General features: G+C 43.4%; 1 protein-coding gene across 1 annotated transcript in view; it reads left to right on the top strand.

Moving 5' to 3' along the window:
* Positions 1-16,199, top strand: part of Ush2a (usherin) — a 732,353-nt gene that overhangs the window by 181,151 nt on the left and 535,003 nt on the right. Inside the window, exon 15 of the mRNA XM_004626936.2 lies at positions 11,303-11,466. Within this exon, the coding sequence (XP_004626993.1) occupies positions 11,303-11,466 (164 nt within the window). The remainder of the gene's footprint in view (positions 1-11,302; positions 11,467-16,199) is intronic.

Below are 16,199 nucleotides of genomic sequence, written 5' to 3'. Positions count from 1 at the left end.
AGGCTGGACTTGAACTTGCGATCCTCCTGCCTCAGCCTCCCAAAGTATGGGAGTGCATCACCTTTCAGTGCTCCTCAAGTCAAGGCTGACTGTTCTCTCACTGTTTTTCTCTGCTCATCTTCCTTCCCTGTCTTGGTGGGTCACAGGACCAGATACTGCTCGCAGAGCCGTGCTCTCTGATCTTCTGGTCCACACTGGGCATGGCTGGCACTGGCTCACAGGGCGGACAGAGGCGTCCACCCAGACTGATGAGGAGCAGGGACAGGCTTGGAAGTCACCGCAGTTGCTCTCATGATGAGGTCCAGCAGACAGAGCTGATGTGGAAGGCTGGGGAGACTTGAGACGTGTGAACACTGAGGAGAAGTGTGCCTCTAAAGCAAAACGACCCTTGGCAAGTGTTGCAGGAATAAGATTGGATATCTGGGTATCGATCGGCCCTTGCTCATCACTGTACCTCATAGCTACAGTGCTCCCTCAAAGCATCATGGCCCCCTTCTCTCCTCGCTGTTCTAACCTTTGTTCTCTCTGGTTATCTTCACTTGACCCCTCACCCATTGGGGCAGTGCTAGCGCTGGGACATGGTGACTCCCGAGCCTCTGAGGTAAATGGTTTTGCTCCAGCACAAGATCCGCCTTCTTCAGCAATGTGGATTGTGCAGCGCAGCCTCTAAGACCGGGCTCAAAGCAGCCTTTTGTCTGTACGAGTTGGTTACGCCAGGTGTTTGTCATGGTGGTGAAGAGCTGCCTGATGAAGGAACTGCAGCTCTGTCTTCTCTCTCCCTACTAGAGGTATCATTATTTTCCCATCTTCAAACGTGCTTCTCTGGCCTCCTCATTCATTTAATTCTCACCTGGGGCCATGCTCAGTTCTCTGGCCTCAATCTTCTTCATCCCAGAAAGTGCTGGTCTGGGAATACACGACAACCTTCTGGTTCTCTCATTCCACTCTGTCACCAACCCTGTTGCTTCACTTACTTGCGTTTCTGTCCGATCTCCCTACCTGGTCTTTAAGGAATCTCGTCCCTGTCTTCTCCTCACAACCTGGGTAAATCCACTCTGATGCTAGGGAGAATCATTTTCGCTGTGACTGGAGTAGGTTGGGATCACGGGCTCCCCTGCTGGGTTCCTGGCACGGAACACCCCTCCTTCTCACCCCCTCTCAGCCTCTTTTGACTCTGCATGTTTTTTCGGTTCTTCCTCCCTGCCCTTGCCTGTGTGGATGATCTAAGCCTCAGCCTCATGGACAGAACAGAACTACAGATAAAGATCCACTCCAAGTAGCTACGTATTCATTTTTGCACATTCCTGCTTGTTTATCTAGTCCTAGAGAAACGACATGAATGCAGTCTCTTTTCTAAAAATAGCCAGTTGCTGGTTGTGATGCACTTCCCTGTCTTCTGCCCTGGCTCCTTTGCTAGTCCCTCGCTGAATCCTCTCAGCCCCCTTTTCCCTTTGAGCTTCTCTCTACCAAGTCCTCCCTTTACTTTACCTAAATCTCTCTTCTTTAATAGTAACTGCCTATGGTCATGCCTTTGCTACGGTTCCAGCCTTTTTCCTCCTCTGGCCTTACTTCAGAGCCCTGAAGCTGATGGGTAGCTTCTCCTTCTGTTCATTTGCTGACACTTAGAAGGGGTGGATTTGTACCCTGTTTATTTTCCTCCCCGCCATTACTGAGGCCTCACATGAGTTAAGGCATAGCCGTTGAACCTGCAGAGTGCACACAGCTGAGAACTAGTTAGATGCGGGTCTTGGAACTCGCAGCAAGGACAGGTCTCAGAAGATGAGAGATGGGTGAAATGGGTGAGGGGAATGAGATCAGAGAACATGCTTCCCTTGGAGGGGCTTTGGGAACCCTTGAAGGGTCTTGAGGCCTTGCCCAGCTGGTGAGGCTCAGATGTCCATTTGCATGAGGAGAGACGGCCTAGTAGGACCAGGGCCTGCAGGGTGCACAGGAAGAGAATGCTCTTTGTACCTCACCCTCAGGAGCTCACTGGAGAAAGGGCTCCACAAAGTCCACAGACTAGGGAGGTGCTCAAGGCCGTCTCAGGTGTTAGGCAGAGTGCTGCTCAGGAGGCGTAAAGGCTGAGTACAGAATAGCCTGGGGCTCCTGCACATTACAAACTTGGTAAGCAAGTCCTTAGGATGGAGCAAACTCCAGAACAGAGATGTTTGTGTTGGGACAGAAGCAAAAGAAACAGTCACAGGGTTGCTCCCATCCAATGAAAGTTGGCTTTAGAGGCACACAGGGTCAGCTGCTGCAGCCTGCACTGGGTTCTGTAAGTCAGGGAGGGCCGAGCCCTCTCAGTCTATGAGCAAGTGAAGAGGCAGGTGAGGAAGGGAGCACAGACTACCTCCAACCAGCTCTAGCTGGGGACTTGCTCTCTGCCTCATGTCCCAGCTGGACAAAGGGGGAAGTTTGTTCTTTAAAGTATCTGTCTGTTATGATTTGTGTCTAGATGTCCCCCCAAAGCCTCATGAAGTCATGGGGTGGCTTCTGGAGTTTGTGATTGATTACTGTGGGTGTGGATGCTGTACCTGCCCTGGGGCAGGTAATTTGTATTTCAATGTAAGAAGAAAGGAGAAGTTAGCTGCTTGAGCTGCTGCTGTCCTCCCTCTCTTGCTCCTTGCTGAAGCCATGAAAAGTTGCTTTCTGCTATGTGCTGCTCTGCCTTGGAGCCAGCTGAATATGGACTGAAACCTCCAGTAACTGTGAGCTAAATAAACCTTTTCTTCCTTCATTTTGGGTGTCAGGTATTGGTCCCAGCAATGAGAGAAGAGTAACTAAGACACTGTCCTGCAAGTAAAGATCTGAGAGTTGACTTGACTAGTATAAGATGAGGCATAAGATTTTCTGAGCTGAATCACCTGGGTCCAAGGCAGGGTGGCTTGGCAGAGGGCTGGGACAAAGCAGAAACAGCTCTTGGCAGGGCAGTTAGGAAGCAGAGAGCGATCAAGGAAGGAAGAGGGACACAGACCTTCCGTCCCACACCTGGTGACCACCTCCTTCAAGCAGTCCCCACAGCCTACCACACCCTGCTATCAACTCATCAATGAACAAATCGACTGATGGGTATCTCAAACCCATGATCCAAGAAGCTCCCCCAAACCCCACCAGTTAACACCTGGTGCTTTGGGGGAACTTTAGACATAAACCACATCATCTATATCCACAATTTCAACAATTATATACTTGTTAATGAGTCTCAAATATCTCAAATTTAGTCCCTGTCATGGTCAGTCAATGCCTCTGACTCTGAAGTTTTGCATCTGTCACACATTTTGTTCTTAACATAACTAACGCAGAACCAAGTCACCGTTAGATTACCGTTCACACTTTCCCTCAAAATTACAATAAATGTCTCATGCCATGTTATCCCACCATCATCTTAACATAAAGGATTGGCACCATCAAACATTTACTCAAGTCCAAGCCACTCTCACTGGATGGAAGTCCTCTCAGTTTGGGCAGGATTGGCTTCACAACTAAGTCAAAAATAATCACATACAGCTGCTGGAGAGAACTGTGGAGGTGTGGAGCTGTCACATGTAATGAAGCTTCTTTGAAAAGAACAGAAGGAACAAACTTCCCATGGCTGTTTGGGGTCCAAGTTAGTCCGTAAGATTTCTCTTCTTAACTTGCTGCTGTGGAAGGCTTGCGATTTGAGTTGACCCTTTTCTTTCACTGATGAATTTTGCTGTCTCTTTTCACTTTACCATTGATAACCATTAGACAGAAAATCTTCCAGCCTGGAAGGTCATAGAGGAAAAATACTTCAAAGCATGACAGTGGGAATTGCTTGAGCTGATACATTGACTCTTCATTGGGGAGGGGTAAGAATGGGCTTTCTCCTTTTTATGTTTTCCGTTTTTTGAATGATTGTATGCTTGACTGTCGCTGTCGACTTCTGGATGTTATTGTATATGTGTACTAACCTTCGCTATTTTGAGAATGGGTACAAAGATGGCAAAAATATATGGGATCTCATCTAGCTGAAGACATTTTTGATACTTAGGGGAAGAAGTTCACCCACAGTTGAAGTGGATCTAGACACATAGTGTAGGGAAATAATTATGCTCTGATGTCAAGAACATGAAAACAAAAGAAAATCACATATGAACAATGAAGCCTCTCTTGAACATAGTTACAGAGATAGATGCTTAGAAATACAAATTTTTTCTAAAGTTCTATAATCCATAATAAATTGGGTGTTTTATTGTTATACCAGGCAAAGGTAAAAGCATCACCATTTTCCTTAATCTACTGGGAAAATATTCTGGCTTCTGAATCTACGTTTTCCATGTCCATATTCAGAGATTTGCAAAGCCTTCAGAGCCAGGACTGGCGCTGCTGGCCCTGGTTACCAGCAGGCACACGCTGAACTGCAGTACAGAGTGCGAGTCTGGCCAGGGGACTAAAGGACCAGACTTCTGAACCACTAGAGGAAAGTTCTCCATTGTGAGGTGTTTTGTTTCTGCGAAAAACCTTTCATATTTGAGAATGCAACGCACTGGATTTGGCCTGCTCATCTTTCCATGTGCTCTTCCCCACTGATCCCAGCTGGCCTTTCCTCTGAGAGGCAGATCAGTGACTTCAGAGGGAAGCAGACAACCTTCAGCCAACTGGTCTCCTTCTTTCTGATGTGATAGTGGCACTTGGGGGCATGTGTTTCTTGGATGTGTGCTTCTGTGACTCTCTGAGAGATAGCTGGCTGCCATCAGGGTGCCTTAGCCCCTCATCATCTGTCCATTGAGCCCGCGCTAGCTCACAAGGAGGAAGGAGCGCTTCAGGATGGGGCAAAAGCATGTGAAACCACCAGGGGACCTTTCTCACAGGCTTCATACTTGCTTTAATTTCATTCGTCATCACCACAAGCCACAAGGCCAGCTCCTATTCGGAAGTAGAGAACAGATTGCATTTTGGGAAAGGAATTACACAGGTGCTGTAAGGTGAAGACCTGGAAGGAAAGCGCATGATTTGTGCTTGCTTTTGCAGCAGCCCACAGCTACTTCACCATTCAGTCTCGCTTGCTGTAGGTTGTCGATGATCCCTGCAGGAAATGCCTCTTTTCGTCTACAGTAGCACATGTCCAGTATGAGGTACACGCAAGGAGACAGTGCTGGGCACAAGGCTCTCTAGGTTCCAGCTTGGCTTTCTTATGAGACCAGGTATATTAGCTTCCAATGGCTGATGTAATAAATCGCCACAAATTTAGTGTCTTAATACAACACAAATTTATTGTCTTATGATTCTAGAGGTCGGAGGTCCTAAATTAGTTTTGCTGGGCTAAAACCAAGGTGTCAGCAGGCCACCTGTGTTTCTTCTGCGTGCTCCAGGAGAAAATCTATTTTCTTCATTTTCCTAGCTTGCAGAGGCTGCCTACATCCTGTGATGCAGAGAGCCTTCCTTCATCTCCAGAGCCAGCCGAGTATGCTTTCTCTCTTCTCTGACCTCCACTTACATCCTTATGCTCTTCCTCTCAGACCCTTACCTTCCTACCTTCTGTTTATGATAATCCCAGTAATTATATTGGGTATTCTTAAATCATCTGAGATAACCTCACTATCTCTAAATCCTTAATCACAACTATGAAGTTCTTTAACCAAGTAAGGTGACACATTCACAAGTTCTCCATAGGAAGACTTGGACACTGGGGGGAGGGGCATGATTCAGCCTACTGCATCAGCCATTCATTGGCTGGGGTCAAAGTTGGCCTTCCACCTGTGTTTAAATAAAGTTTTATTGGAGCACAGCAATATGTGTTCTGTACATATTGTCTGTGGCAGCTTTCTGATTACAGTAGAATCAGCACTGTGTTACAGCAGACATCATATGACCCTCCAGAACCTGAAGCACTTACAATGTCTGCTTCTTTGTAGATAAAGACTGCAGACCCTGTAACTAGATTTTCTGTCCCCTTGGGATATTTACTTAATCTCACTAAGCATCATAGACTCTTATCTCTATAGATTTGGAAAGAGCCTTAAAAGTAATTTTTGCTAGACTCTGCGTAAGTCAACTTTTAGAATAACTGAAAAATGGTTAACTACTCTTCCAAAAGATGCAAATAAAAAATTGTCTCATAAAATAGCACATACTTGTTTCTAATAACTGTAATTCTGAAACAGATATAAATAAGTTCTTTGTGTTGAGTAAAAATTTCTATCCCTGCGATTCTGGTGGCCAGTCTTATGGCTGCCTCTTGAGAATAAATGTGATTTCTCTTCTACTTGAAAGCACTTTAAGGGTTTGACTGTGCTGTCATACCATGAAGTGATTTTTATGGTTATGTGTAGTGTCAGCAATGGAGCAGGTGAAGAACTCAGCCACAAACCTTGCAAAGTAAGCTCTTCTCTACAAGGCAGAATTGTCACCTCCCTTGAAGTGGAGGTCACTACTGCATGAGGGAAAGGGAGTCACTGCTTAGGTCAATTTCTTATGAGTTCCCACACGCATGCCTGGGAAGGCTTCACAAGAGGGAGAGGTTTGGGTGTTGCTAACTTTTCCCTCCCTTCTAAGTGGGATGGTCCACCTGCCGGTAACTCTTTGGTAAGCCACGTGAGTTTTTCAGCTCAAGCAAGATTGATGAACAAACTCTAAATACTGCTAGAATTTGTTTCCCAACTCCAAGAAAATGAAGATGCTGTTAGTTGGCTGTCAGGGCCCACAACCCAGCTCAGTAAGACCACACTTTCTCTGTGGAGGTAAAGTGTTCTTAGCCAGAGGGAAGCCAAGCTCCTCCACAGTTCTGCTCCTCCCTGAGGCCTGAGCAAGGGCAATGGCCAGAGGTCTCTGGTCTCAGGGAGTCCGAGCAGTGACCAGGCTTCCAGAAGATCTGTTCATTCCTGGGAGGTGAGCATAGCAGGGGCACACTTGTGCCAATGACCAGACTCAAATGCTCTGTGCTGTCATTAGAGCTACAAGTCCCATTTAGATTCATACCCGGTGTCCCATCTTACAGCTAAAGCTTTCTTAGTGCTTTCTTCATGATAACTGCACTTATGCTACAGCATCTATTGATGGCAGAAGACTCATTGTCCCAATTTTTCCAATCTGCCTTGAAGTTTTTGCTTGTCTGTTGCCTAATGATCGTTGTCTAAAATCCCTCTGTAATCTGCATTCTCTTCCTCCTTCACTTTTTGATGTTGAATAATATCTTCATCCTTGTCATATTAGCAAATTAGAAAACCAAGAATAACTCCACCCCCTTCCCTCTTCCACTTTCAATTTGTCAACCCCTCACATCAGTCTTACTTGTCAAAGATTTCTGAAATCCGAGTCTCTCCTCCCCTGGTCCGCAGCACTTCCCAAGGTAGCAACCCTGTACTTCTTAACTTCCCAGATTTGCCTATCACTGCTTCTCATTCTGCATTAATATCCTGACTTCTGAATGGTTTGCAATTTCACATCCTCTCCTGTGTTTTCTTCCCTTCCGGATTTGTTTTGGAATTTTGAAATATTTGGGCTCTGAAATGCTTGCATATAAAGGACATAAAGAGAGGTCTTGAAAATAAGACCTCTATCTAAACACAGATTTTAGAGCCAGCCAGATAGCTCAGTGAACTAATCACCTGCTCAGGCAGATGCAGGGACCAGGGTTTGATGCCCGGCATGCTGCGCTGGCCCTGCCCCCAGGGTGTGCTGAGACAGCAACTGAGACTGGGTGTGGTGGTGTACACCTCTAATCCCAGCACTTGGGAGGCTGAAAACAAGAGAATCACTATAAGCTCAATCCTGTTTAGTGAGACCCTGTAGACCCTATACTTAATACATCAAAAAAAATTTATAAACACAGATTTCTTTATATTTTTAGATAGTCTGAAAATAAGCCTTTACAGTATTTTAGTGTGCCTGTGTTTGGACTGTGACACATCGCACGAGGTCAGGTGTGGAATTTTCCATTTCTGACCTCATAGTTTTGACTTTTGGAGCACTTCTAATTTTGGCTTTCAAGTTGGTGACGCTCAAAGTGATCCTCCTTTCCTCACCACTCCCCCTGCCCCCAGATTTGGTGGTTACCCCTCCGTGTGCCCCAGAGTTTGGACGTCTGTGTGAATGTGTATACATATGCTTTCATGGTACATTGTGATCAAAGCAGGAGCAGCTCATGGTGCTTACCCTTAGTTCCTACATGTTTATTTCAATCCAGGCGATAACTGAGCCATAGCAAATGTTATTTATGTCAATCAACATTAACATCAACTTGAGGGAGTCTGTGCGTTGAGGCTCCGTACCCAGGAGTGGAGGCCAAAGAGAGATGTCAACAACATGATGCACCTTGTGGAGCCTCTCCCAGGACCCCCTGTAGCAGTTCTCCCTCAGATGATGAAGTTTTTGACAATAATATGCATTGTTGAAAGCTGCTCCCTTCATTAATAGTTATATTTCTTCAGTGACAATTATTAGGCTAACACTCTTACTTCCAGTTTGTGCAACATGAAAAGCCTCCCAGGAAAATATATAAATTGTGTGATTTCAGAGACAGAGGCCCAGCAGAACTCTAACAGTGCAGAGTGAGCCGGCAGAGACGAGTGGTGCTTTTCTTCTGCTTTGTTTATCGTAATGAACTGGTCAATAAACATCACAAATTGTTTATCTATATAAATCTTGACAGATTACTCTTTATGAAATCCATTTAGCAAGTGAGGTTTTCCCATAAGGATGAAAAATGAAGATTTTAAACAGATTGCTGGAGCAGCTCTGGCTGTACCAGGAGACTCAGTGTAATAAAGGTTTCTTTATATTAACATTACAAAAAGCATTTATCCTGGCAAAATCAATATCACAATTCATCTTAGTTTGGTGTTTCTCTTTCTAAGCTTAAAATGTCTTTTCCTTTATTACATATAATTTTGTTTTAATAAACGTGAAATATATTTCATTTAGGAGGTACGCTGGAGGAGGGATAACTTATAAACTGACATCAAACTTGTGCCTTATTTGCTAAAGAGGCTTGGAAATATTTGAAATTATATTTGAGTGGCTGAGAAATTTAAAGAAATCTTTTTACTTAAGTCTTAATTACAAAATCAGCCTCATATCCTCTGGGCTAGAAACCCACTCTAATATTCAGAAAAGTCTCCTCCACTGAATTGTGCTTGGGAAAACTCTCCTCCTGTTATTAAGCAATTATAAAAGTCAGATACATTCAATGTAGCAATGGCTGGGAAAAGAGGCTATAAAATCAGGAATAGACTGATTTAATTACTCAAACACTGCACGTTTTCCTATGGAGTGATGTATTTATTCCATTTGGATTTGGAACTTAATATCCCACAGATATTGACATAGCTTACTCGGAATTATGCGTGTAGCAGTTGACTGGAGGAAAATAGAGCTACAGCAAGCAAAGGAATTATGTTATGTGCTGGAAACTATTACTCTAAATGCACTGTATGCAAAATAAGTGTGACTGTCTCGTGAGTGAATGGTAATAAAAGCCAAAATACTCAAGGGACGTTTACTTATGAGTGGTATACTGATTTATAAATACATGTACACATACATACGCACATTAAGAGAAGCTTCTTTCTGTTTATGCTCACCAATATTACAATAAAATCCTACAAACAATATACTCTAATAGCATGTAATGAAGTTAAAAACCAACTATTCCATTGCTGTCATAATTTCATTTTCATTTCAGCGCATAATTTTCTTCAGCCCTGGTACCTACCTGGAACAAAGCATCTATTTGAAGTGGAATTTTGATGGAATGAGTACGGATAGAAGGCCTGATATAGTTGCTTGTGGACAGGGGGAGGAACTGTCCTTTCATCGTGACCGTAGGAAGGGCTAACAGCAGCACGGTGATTTTCAGGAGAAACTGTACTCTATCTATTCCCAGGGGAATATTAGTCCATAAAACAAATTTGCAGCTTATTTGGCAGCTTTGGCTTTTATCGGCCTCTTGAAGGATGTTGAAAGATTACCCAGGAGATCACACTGTCAAAGTTGAGCTGGGAGAAGGCAGCTCCTCCTTCAGCATCTTCGTCATATTGTGTCGGTGAGCCCCTCCAGGGCTGCCTGCTCTGAGCCAAGGGAAGGGGCTCTTCCTATGCTCCTCTTTTTTATTTTTATTAATTTTTTGGAGGAGATACCTGGAATCAAACTCAGGACCTCGCGCTTGCCAGGCAAGTCCTGTGCCACCAAGCTAAAGCCCCGGTCCCTACTTCTCTTATGCTTCATGGTACCTAGATGGCTGATCCTAACCAGTGCTGTTGGTGTAAGGCTGATGTCTGAGCAACTCACCCTAAAAAAGTTGGTTTGAGCATCTGCCACAGGGAGGGGCCACAACTCTCATACGGAGGCCTTGGGCTCCAGGAAACCCAAGCTGCCGTGCGGGTACCTCATTCTCTATATATCATTAGCCTGCTTGCCCACATCAGAATAATGCTTTCGATCACCAGAGATAAGCATGCAAAACTGGTAAAAAATAAAAAGAAAAGAAAAGAAAGAAATTAAAAAGAAAAGGAAAAAAATAAGCATTAACTGATCCTTTCAATAGACCAGCAGAAATCCGCAGTACACTATCTGGTAATCTGAACAACTCAGTTGAAGATAACATGTACTACAACAGTCATTGCTGAATTGCTATTATTTTGATAAGTGAAATTCAGTATCATTTCTATTGTTTTTTTTCTCCTCCATTTTTATCACTTTGTATTCTCTTTAAAAAGTAAAACCAGCCATTCTGAATAAACATCCAAATATTCTGACTTAGCAATGTATAAAATAAAAAAAAATAGAATACCTGCTATGGCACCAATAATGGTAAGGGCTGTCTTCGTAAAGCTTTGAACAAAATTTAGCTTTTCTAAAGCCAGTTCAGAATTTCAAGGTTCTTAGAGAGAGCAACGACTGACTCACCCCAATTTTCTGCTTTGCAATTGGAGAGTTGCTTGAAAAGATAATTGTATGGCGAATGTAATCTCAATGTTTAGCTGGCAGTGGTACAGCTATTGTGAGACAGCAAGGTTCACAGTATTATTAATTGAACAACTGGTATTCACACTGACCCGGAAGATGCATAAAGACATGTAAAACATAAGAAAACAACACTTTGAGGGAACCTTCAGTTAGCTTTCAAAGGGAAGACTTCACGCAGTTTTTATCAGGAGCAGCATTTGATAAATAGTGCTTGTGTCTTGTTTTATTTCGTGTGTGTTTCACTCCACCGTCCTTTTCAGTCTGTTGGCTAAACCAGAGCCTTCCCCTCCACATTGTTATTGATAGGTGCAACGTCTACTATGCATTATTAATCAAAATGCTATTCTCCTTGATGGTTTATTTGTCTTGTTTTCAGATGTCAGCCTTGTAATTGTCATCTCTCAGGAGCCTTGAATGAAACCTGTCACTTGGTCACAGGCCAGTGTTTCTGTAAGCAATTTGTCACAGGGCCAACGTGTGACACTTGTGTTCCCGGCACAAGCCACTTGGATGTGCACAACCCCTGGGGTTGCAGCAAAGGTAGGTGTGCTCAGGTTCACGCTGGATGGGGGCGGGCCCAGGGTGCAGGCAGAACTCCTCACTCCAGTTAGGATCTAGGTGCAAGGCTTAGGTACCATGTGGGGAACTTGGTTTAAATTTTTTTAAAATCACACTACATGAAATATGTGTGCACCTTGCTTTGATTAAGGAATTGGAAATCGTGAAATTATTGTTTTAGCAAGCAATTTATAATGGTTTGCTGGAATTCAATGACTAGGTTAGTGACCAAATCCTAGTTGTTCCCAGACTCAGGGATTTCTCCACATGAGAATTTTAAAGCCAAATATCAGGACAGCACTGGTTACGCCAAACTAGTCAGTCATCTTTCCACAGAAAGCCATTCATTTCTTGATCATTTTCTGAAATAAGTAGAAGTTGTATTCTCATTTATTCTGAGCTTTATAGTCTTCAATCCCCAGAACTTTACACACACTATTGTACTATGAGCTGCTTATTGATACTGTAATAATTATCCTTACCTATTCTTTCCTTTCTCTGCTGTTGTATTTACTTTAAACACCTCTGTGTTCACATTTTCAATTCCTTGCAGCTAAAGATTGCATGCCAGTGTCTTTTGACTTCTCAGTCCTGGTTTCCAATGTTCCATTGACCTCTCAAGGTCACGTGCTGTCTCACCTGGGACTCTCTAGCCCACTGATGGCTTCTCGGTGTTTACTTTAAGATCACATGTCCATATCTTTTCCAGAATCCCTAAGAAATTCCTGCTGGGAACATGTGGTAAGGAGCCTTCTACAACATATTGTACCACTCATATTCTCCTTGGGGTGTCCTGAGTCTGTCATGAGTCAGAACGCCAGGCAGTGGCACAGGCATGACAGGTCCCCGCCACCCAGCCGGCCCGGGTGTACTGTCTACATTTGAGGGGGAGAGGGAGCTGGAGAGGGTATAGCTACTGATCCAGCAAGCATCGGCAGCTTTTGCTCCTGAGTGGCTGCTTTTCAGTGTCCTGTATTTTGCCTGGATTTTAGTATAAAATCATCTGAATTTTACTATAGGTAATTTCTATTTCTCTTGGGAAAGGAGTCTCGTACCTGGCTTTGTGCACAAATGCGGCCAAAATACAAATCTGGAGTTCAGGAATTGCTGTGCATTAGTGAACTGTGCATCTGGCTTCTCTGTGTGCATTACAGCTTCTAGCATATTCCTTTGGATTGTGAGTGGCAGCTCATCATTTATACGGGATGATGGCAGCCTCGCCGAAAGCATGCATAAGTGGTGGTTTCCGGTCAGCTCTGCCCCTGATTTTGTGGGACAATATTGGTGCCTGTTTTTCCTTCTTGGTGCCCCTTTTCACGTAGCCTCGGAGGTGGCCTCAGTCTGAGTCCTGGAAGTTGAGCCTCCATTTCTGGAGGAATATTCTTGGACATTCCATGTGCATTTGGTTTGTCATAATTCTAAAAACTTTTATATTCATAATCTTTTATCCCTAGATAGATGACTGTCAGTTTTTCTGTCCCTTTAAAATTGTGATCGGCGGCATCATGCCCCTCTCCTCCGCTGTGTCCCACTACTGCTGCCAGGTTAGGTTCACATTTAATAAACTGACAAGACAGTGTGAAGAAAGAAGCGCTCAGCCGCAGAATTGGCTCACTAGAGTGCCCCACAGCAGGGCCCCACGTTCAGGAAGGCCGCATCCCAGGACAGGTAGTAGAAGGGGAGCAGGGATGCACAGGCTGTGTGCTCAGGCGAAGAGCCCCTTTCTCGCGTTCACCTTGATCACCACAGCTATTTGCCTTTCCTTGTCGCAACAGCAGAGGTCAACACCCTGCCTCGCGGAGAAGCGATGAGGGTGAGAAGACCACAGCACCACCTGTTGTTGTTCCACGAACCACTTCGCCCTGGCTCTTGACTCTGGCCACCAGCTGTCCAAAATATGTTTTCCCTGAACACTGAAAAGCGCTATGTGCTGCTCTTCCTGGTTTAAGAACTGTGGCATTAAAACTATTACTGTGTTTTCTCTTTCTCTAGGAGCCATCTGCGACTATTTTTTTCCTTTTTTATTGGGCAGGAAGTCAGAGTAGGATGTAGAATATAATTTCCGAAGTGTAGAAGCATTGAATTTAAATAAAGTAGTTAGAGCCTCTCTGACCATATGCTTCCCTATTGGGTGAATCACTTCTTTTCCACCAGTATTAGTTCCACACTTTCAAAATGATAGTTACTTTCCATGAAAGGAGAGATACAAGCAAAGCAGGAGTTAAATAGTTAGGCTTTTGTGCACTTTCTTCATGAGCGATGGTCCAGTTTGTCCTAAGCCTTTGTCTATGAGCATTATGTTTATATGTGTATGCATGTAAACAAGTGCGAGCACACAGAAATACGTATGTACATGTACATCCTTGTAGTTATTTGTAGCACCTCATTTTAATATCTTAGACACCTCTCTCACTTTTATGTTTCTTTTTAGTTCATTCATCTTTTTTCACATGTTTTTCTTTATTGGCTTATCACTGAGCCTCTGGTAGTTCCTCCAGTAATAGCTTTCTGGAAGAAAAATTTATGGAAGTCTGACCATTTTACATGAACAGTTGAATGAATCTTAGTAATTCTTGGATTGTGTAAACATGATTAGAGTACAGCTGGAGAACACATCTGTGATTCAAAAACAGTTCCCAGTGTCCATTGTTCTCCGGGGCCGTCTTCCTCCAGCTCCTAGCAACACTATATGTGGGTGTGATCTAATAATTTTGCTTTTCCTGGAAATTTTGTATAAGGAAAACCATATAGTTGCTAGGATTTTTTAAAATAGTATTTACATTTTTGCATGTAGCTTCTTTTTCTTAGTAAAATGTTTTTGAGATTCATCCATATTGTTGTACGTCTCAGTAGTATGTTCTGATTGTTGAGTAAAGGAGTGCTGCAGGCGCAGGCCCGGCTCTGTGTGTCCATTGGTGAGATAATATGGAGATCTTTTCTGGTGCTTCTCATGAATAGTCTTCCTATGGACAGATGGTTACAAATGTCTCTGTAGACCTGTATTTTCCTTTCCTTCCTTCTGTCCTACTTTATCTATCTATCTATCTATCTATCTATCTATCTATCTATCTATCTATCTACCTACCTATTGATCTATCCTCTATCTATATCTATCCTATCTATCATGTACCTACCTACCTATCCATCTATCCTCTATCTATATCTATCCTCTATCTATATCTATCCCCTATCTATGTCTATCCTATCTATCATCTACCTACCTACCTATCCATCTATCCTCTATCTATATCTATCCTCTATCTATATCTATCCCCTATGTCTATCCTATCTATCATCTACCTACCTACCTATCCATCTATCCTCTATCTATCCTCTATCTATCCTCTATGTCTATCCTATTCTATCTATCTATCTATCTATCTATCTATCTCTATCTATCTATCTATCTATCTATCTATCCATCATGTGGTACTGAGAATTAACACAAAGCCTTCACACTGAGCTATATCCCCAGCCCTAAATATTTTTCTAAATTATCTTGAGATAAGGTCTTGCTAAATTTCTTGATTTGCCCAGCCTGGGCTTAAACTTGCAACCTCCCTGCCTCAGCCTCCCAGAGGGCTGGGAGTACATTATGTGCCAGCATACCTGGCTTAGACTCACATATTTTAAGCTTGTGGGTATGCCTAGGAGTAAAAGGCCTGGCTTTATGGTGGGTATAATCATAACTGTTTAAGCAGCTGCCCATTTCTTCCCATTGTGGCCGGGCCACCATACACTTTCAGCAGCAAGCGGTGCGCCAGCCTGCTTCCCCGCTGCCCTGGCCAGCTCTGGCCTTGTCTGCAGCTCCTCTTGGTCGGTTAGTGCACATGTGGTGCTTTACGGTGGGCTTCCCCGGGACCAGGGCTGCTGGGCAGATTTGGCCTGTTCTATTTCCCACTTGAGTGTTTCCTGTGTCTTTCCAAAGCTTTGCCTATTTTATGTGGCGTGTGTCTGCTTGTTGAGCTAACAAATTATTTATATACTTGAAATAAAATGCAAGTTAACTTTTTCATTTATTTCATGAGATGCTTTGAATAAAAAGCTTTTAATTTTTAATAAGTCTAATTTGCCAAAATTGTCCATTTGTGCATTTTAAATTTTACCTGAGAAATATTTATTGGACACATGTAAAAAAGATTTTCTCAGTGTTTTTATCACAAAGTTTCACATATTTAACTTTGCATTTGGGTTTAGAAACATTTTTGAAATGATTTTATACACCTAAAGATGATGTCAGCAAAATTTTTAACTTTTATTTGGGGAAACATGAGTATCTAACTACTGCTATAATTCTTACTAAAATAGCTATCATTCTCCTGCTAAATTACCTGAACATTTATGCCAAAACAAAACCCTTCACTGATATCATATTCAGTGGTAAAAGGTTGGAGGGTTTCCCTCAGAGCAGGCCCAGTGAGGGCGGCTCTCCGCTGTGACTGCCTTTGGGTACCGTGAAGCGTGCAGCAGCCAGGACAGGCGGCAGGAAAGAGGAAAAGGCCTCCACCTGGGAAAGCAAGTCGTCTCTCTCTGAAGGTGATACAATTGCATTCCCAGAACATACAAAAGAATCTTCCATGAGAAAGCCTTTAGAATTAATAAAATCAGCCCAGCAGCGTGCTGGAGAGTAGCATGCAACACGGTGGGGCTTCTCTAAATAAGCAATGAACCAACCGAAAAAGAAATATAAGAAGCAGTCCCACTTACGTTGTATA

This window comes from Octodon degus, unplaced genomic scaffold, assembly GCF_000260255.1.
Source record: "Octodon degus isolate 3935 unplaced genomic scaffold, OctDeg1.0 scaffold00017, whole genome shotgun sequence".
Taxonomy (NCBI): Eukaryota; Metazoa; Chordata; class Mammalia; order Rodentia; family Octodontidae; genus Octodon; species Octodon degus.
Note: the sequence above shows the minus strand (reverse complement) of the source record. Positions and strands in the feature narration are given on the sequence as shown.